General features: G+C 29.4%; 1 protein-coding gene across 1 annotated transcript; it reads right to left on the reverse strand.

Moving 5' to 3' along the window:
- Positions 1 to 4014: 4014 nt before the first annotated feature.
- LOC137808111 (ethylene-responsive transcription factor 5) lies at positions 4015 to 5414 on the reverse strand. Its single transcript, XM_068609063.1, has one exon. The coding sequence runs from the start codon at positions 4976 to 4978 to the stop codon at positions 4136 to 4138; it is 843 nt and encodes a 280-aa protein (XP_068465164.1). The 5' UTR covers positions 4979 to 5414; the 3' UTR covers positions 4015 to 4135.
- Positions 5415 to 6000: the final 586 nt, after the last annotated feature.

Genomic DNA, 6000 nt, shown 5'->3' on the forward strand with positions numbered 1-6000 from the left:
AAGTTAAAATAATAAAATATAGGGTAATTAATTCGAACATTCTAAGTTTATAGACTTTTGAAATGAAATCATTGCGTAAATGCATCGCATGTGTGAATCTACTAGAGTGTATATTCGTGTCACGGCAATCTCCTTGTATAATATACAGCGAGCTCCCAACCTGAAATGCAAGTAAACAAACCAAGCTATAAATGTCTAAGTATAAACATGAAAAATGATAATAAAATATTTTCCCACACGCTTTTTTTATTAAAATTTCTCAAAAAATACAAAGTTTTTTGTGAATTTCATAACTTTTTGACTTTTCTTTCCCTTAGTTTTACACTATTCACTACTTTTTAATTTATAGAAAAGTTATTTAAAAAAATGTATTATTGTCCTTGCTTATAGAAAGTATGTTTAAACAGAAGTTATAGAAAAAATATTTAGTTCCGTAAAGTAAAATTAATTTATACACAAATTAATTTGAAGAAGTTTTCTCATGTATTTGTTCAAAATTAAATTTAAAAGTTTACATAAATTAATTTGATGTTATAAAAAAATTTAAAAATAGTTTTGGAAATTGTTTATCTAAAACATACATTGTAAACTTTGATGTAGATTGACACATACCTAAATTATATCATTTTGTTGAAAAAGTCCTCACTTGCCTAAAATAATATTGTGGTTAGGTTTAAAATGAACACAGATGCCAAAAGTAGTAAATGACTTTTTATAAAGTAGTGATAAAAGTGGACAAATGAACATGGAGTAACGACTTTGACCCACCAGACGCAAACTTATTATATTTTTTAAAAAATGTAGATAAGGATATATTTGTTTTCTTTAAAAAAAATACTATAAAAAAATCATTAAATAGTATTCTTAAACGGGGTTGGAATCAAGAGAATGAATCGAACTACCTCTTCGGTTGGTCGGTCGATGGTCTGCAGCTCACTCCTTTTTCTTGGCTGAACTCTCACACTCGTTCTTCCAGTCCTCCTTCTTGTTAATTCCGAGTTCGGATGGTACTTGCAAAAGGTACTCCGATACTCAAGTCGAACTTCAACACTCGACACTTTGTGTTTAGGATTAGATGATTGCGTAACTGATCTTTTGAGATTTGTGTTAATTTATATAATTAATTTGGGCCAATTGCGGTTAATGGACCTAATAAAAGGAGTTTAACAAAAACTAAGTCATTAATCAGTCTCGTTATTGGCATGTCGGTTGGTTTGGACTAGATGTTGAGTCAAGATCTTGGTTGTGCAGTTCGTACCGATATAAATAGTAATTAGATAAACAAAATAATTAGTCAATATATTAATTAAATTAAATACTAATTTAAAAATGTAAAAATTATTAATATCTAATATAGTTTCTATTATTAATAAAATATTATAAAATAATTTTTAAATTAATATTAATAATATTTAGATATTAATTTATAAATTTTATTAATAATAACTATTTTAAATATTAATTAATTTTTAATTTATAAAATAAAGTTAATAGGTTGACTTATTTTGGAATTGTAACATTACGGGAGACCCGTAGCTAATTATGTTCTTCCAATATACAAGTTTTTAGGTCTATGAAAAAACTAAATCATTGACCTTAATGTTAGAATACAACAGTAAAGGTTTATTTGCTTTAAAAACAAAATTATGTTTGAAAGAATCAAATTTACAGAATTAAAGAGAAAAAATAATCATGCTTAAAAATAATATCTCAAAAGTAAATTTTGAAGAATTGGTTTTACTTGTATGACAAAGTAAATAATTCATTTTGAAATATAAATGTATTTTTTTTTACAATTTAATAGGTATGAAATGTTTTTATTCAAATATCTACAAAACAGAGTGTAATTCCCGTTAAAAATCCATAGAAGTTTAGTAAAAAATTCCTAATACTTTCATTTGTTTTCATTAAATTAATCGAAGTTGTTCTGTAAAACCTCTAACATTTCGAAGTTGTGACGTTATCTTCTTTGTTGTGAAAACAAGTTAGAATAAGAAAAGTAATTAATTTTGAAGTTAGAAGTTGTATTAAAAGCATTTGGTATGAAGAGTAGTAATTAACGATGTGGTTATTTTATATTAAGATCTGCACGTTCTTCTGACCAAGTTTTGGTGAGTGTGACTGAAAACGGACTTTTATGTGAGTGGCTACGTAGCAGTGAAAAACAAGTCTTCAAATCACTTGCTCCACATTCAAAAATAGATAAACAAAAACCCAAACCATTTATGCTAGCCAAATTTCAAACCAACCTATGCAAACTGGTCGCAATTATGTTCATATATAATTTCCTGGCAAATGTAAAATTTCGTTAAGATTACGTACTTAGAGACGAGTAGAGACTAAAAACATGATGTGCAGGTTACAGAGATTTTTCCATGAAGATTTTAAAATGAATAAAAAGAAAAAAAATTTAACTTCCTCAGTTAAAATTAATTTATACATCATTTATTTTAATTTGTAAAAGTTGTAAAATAAAAAAAAAATTGGTTTTAAAATAAAATAGGTATAATGAAAATGTTATCTAAATATTTTATTATTAAAAAATTATATAAATAGAAAAATTAGTTATTTAAATTTTATTTTAAAATAATCACCATCTTATTATAAAAGCTTTGAACTCTTGACAATGATAAGACTAAAATTGTTTGATCAAAATTTTGATTGAAGGAAGTTCAATTCTCCTATTTTTTATTTGAATTGATTTTAAGTTTTCATGTTTATCTCAATAGATTTTTTGGCATGTGACGTTTAGAAATTCAGGATTAGTGTCTTAATCTTTAGTTGATGTAGAATCTCCAACACACCCTCACATCAAAGTTGTCAACTTGTGGGTGAAATCATATATTTATTGATGGTCCGATTAGACTAATAAGTCCAATCAACTCTAATTAAAATAAACTCTAAATGACTTTGATTTCATATTAAGAATTAAAACTTTAAAGTCTTAAATTAAATGTAATATTTTAATTTTTTTTATATAAATTTGTTTTCAGAAAAAAGTTACTAATAATTATTTATTTAATCATTCTATAAATAAGGATGAATGATTTCAAACAAAATAGGTATCTTCAAACAATAAACTTACATAACCAAAATTGAAATAAAGTATTTATAATGATAAGTTTTTTAAATGATCCAATTAAAAAATCCAGTAAAATTATACTTACATAAAAACTAAACTAAAAAAATTAATGACTAAAAAGTTACAAATGGTAATAATAAATTTCACGTGTCATCAAGAATACAAATTAGTTGCTAAGTTAATAATAACTTTTTATAATCTCCACTAACTATTTTCAAAAGATATATAAATTTAAAATAAACTATATTATTTATTAAAATATATTTTTTATAATAGTAACAATAACGAATAATTATCCAAAATTGCTTTGAAGTTGAGAAAAAATAAAATAATTAATTTTTGTGGTACATGTGAGAGTAATAAGCCTTTGTTATGCAAACTACGTCACACAATAAATAAATAAATAGGATGTTAAATATTTAATGTAGTTCGATGAATTTATCATTTTAAATGAATTTACATTTTTTCTTGTAAGAGTAGTTATTGGTAAGATCATCTTTCTTGAAATTTTAATCTAAGTTTTCATTTCTTCGGCTTTTTCGAGTATCTTGGAAGTGTGGGATAGCTGCAAATGTACTTTGTTAGTATATTTGCTAGTATTAGTGTTTATCTGAAAGGTTAAAAAAATGTCTTATCTCTGGGATTATCTCATAAATATAATTTTAGAGTATATTTTTATTCATATGTTATGTAGACATATGAATAACAAGTAGAGGAGAGAAAAAAATTGTTATTCTATCCATATTTTGTTTTTTCCCTTTTTATGTAACAATACAAATGTGCTAAGTGACTGTTACTGAACTAATAATGCCTCAATTTAACCTTCTAAAAACACTAAATTAATTTTTAAAAATATCAATTTTATAAACCAAATTATCTTGCTATTTTGATAAATTCAATTTAAAAAATAAAGATTAAAGACTAAAAAATAGTTATAACCAGAAAGATAGAAAGATTAAAGATGGTTGAATTAACAAATTTGTTAAATGTACATGGTACTCATCTCAAACAGGAGGTGGCAGAAATAACCAAAACACTCCTGAATTAGTAATTTCACACCACCATAAGTGGTGAAAATCCAAAAGCCGAAAGAGGAGATAACGGCGACAACTGCGGAATGTTGAAAATCTCCTTCACATCACTATCCCAGAACCCGGTCCACATAGACGGCGTTAACGGCATCTCCCTAAAACAATTCACCTCCTGTTCCGTCGTTTTCTCCTTCTTCACCACTACCTTCAATTCCTCCACCTCCTCCTCGCGCCGCCGCTTCCTCTCGCTTTCGGCGTCGGCGGTCTCCTCCACCGCGCCTGCTTCGAGCGGGAAGTTGAGGATGGCTTTGGAGCCGCGGAGTCTGAAGGCAGCGCGGTCGTAGGCCTTGGCGGCTTCGATGGCGGTTTCGAAGGTTCCGAGCCACACTCTCGACCCGCGCTTGTTCGGATCGCGGATCTCGGCTGCGAACTTCCCCCAAGGCCGTTGCCGGACTCCTCTATAGTGCTTCTTCTCCGGCTGGTTCTCCGGCAAGACCACCTCCGGGTTCGGATCTGGGTTCCCAAATTTGATCCACTCGGTTTTCTTGGGGAGAGAGATTTGCAGCGACGGTTTCCGACTGATTTGAGGTTTCTTCTGAAGGGGCTTCGGGGTGTCGAGGTCGATTATTTGGGGTTTGGAGTCGAATTCGAAAAGGGGTAATTGAATTTCAGGTTCGAGGAGTTCAGTAAGGTAGTTATTGAAGGATAGGGAAGAGTCAGAGGAAGAAGATTGAGAAGGGCTAGGGTTTGTTTGATGAAATTGGAAGGAAGGTTGTTTGTTTTGGGGAGTGTTGAGTGGAGACAATTCACCTAAAAGATGCAACTTGATGCGATTCAAAGCTGAAAGTTCAGCTGCGTTGGCCATGCCTTAAGTTGAAGGTCTTTTGGTCTTTGCAGGTAAAGTGTTTGAAGTATTGCAAGGTGTTTGAAGAATTGGTTTGGTTTGGTTTGGATTGGGTTGAAAGGGGTATATATAGTGGGGAGAAAGGTGATTTTTTTAACGTCTAGGCAACTTTCAACCATGGTGCTACGATGGAAGCACGAAGCATCCTACAAATTGCCTCATCAATTATTCTTTATGGTGAAGACATGGACGCCTTGAATTGTCTGCGCTAGGGAACACCCTATTAACCTTGTTCCATATCATGTCCACATCAACTGCATCTTCTTTTTATAATTACCTCTTCTTCATCATCTTCTTTGTCTTTTCTCCCCTCTTTACTTTACAAAGCTAAGCTACTCTTTCTTTCTATTTTTACCTCTCTTTTTATTATACAACATGTTTCAAGATCATTTCTCAAATTAAGAATACACCCCATATATTTAAGTACTTTCTTTATTTTGTTCAAGTGTTAAGTCGTTTCACTTTTAAAGAACTATATTTATTTTCTAATGAAATATACTGAGTCTAATTTTTCCACACTACACAATTTTAGATAATTAAGTCCAGATGACTTTGTTGCCAAGTTATTTGAAGACCAAGGAAAATGAGAAAGCGAAACATGACACGAGGATTTCGTCACTTGGTTGATTTAAAACTATTGCTGAAACGTGTAAACAAGCAAAAATATATAATTTAGTTTTGACTTTTAAACAAGAAAAAAAATATCATTTTTACAATAATCAACTCTTGTCAAATGTAAGTCTTTTGTTTAATTTAACAAACTTAAGTATAGTAATGGAATGGATACATGCTCTCAATTTGTACTTTTTGTGTTATAAGTTTTTATTTATATAAACGATAAGTACGTTTTATCTGATAAAAAATCATTTTGAGTATTAGTAGTACATTTCCAAGATTTATAAATATTTATTCGTGAATGTTTATATTTTTTTTTGAAGAGAATATTTTTTTAAAGGGTCATCATTAAGATTTGTGTTTAAAAT

Source organism: Phaseolus vulgaris, chromosome 3 (genome assembly GCF_000499845.2).
Source record: "Phaseolus vulgaris cultivar G19833 chromosome 3, P. vulgaris v2.0, whole genome shotgun sequence".
In the NCBI taxonomy this organism is placed as follows: domain Eukaryota; kingdom Viridiplantae; phylum Streptophyta; class Magnoliopsida; order Fabales; family Fabaceae; genus Phaseolus; species Phaseolus vulgaris.

Bases quoted from the DNA above. Each gene is read 5' to 3' on its own strand.
- LOC137808111 (XM_068609063.1), bottom strand. From the start codon at position 4,978: ATGGCCAACGCAGCTGAACTTTCAGCTTTGAATCGCATCAAGTTGCAT.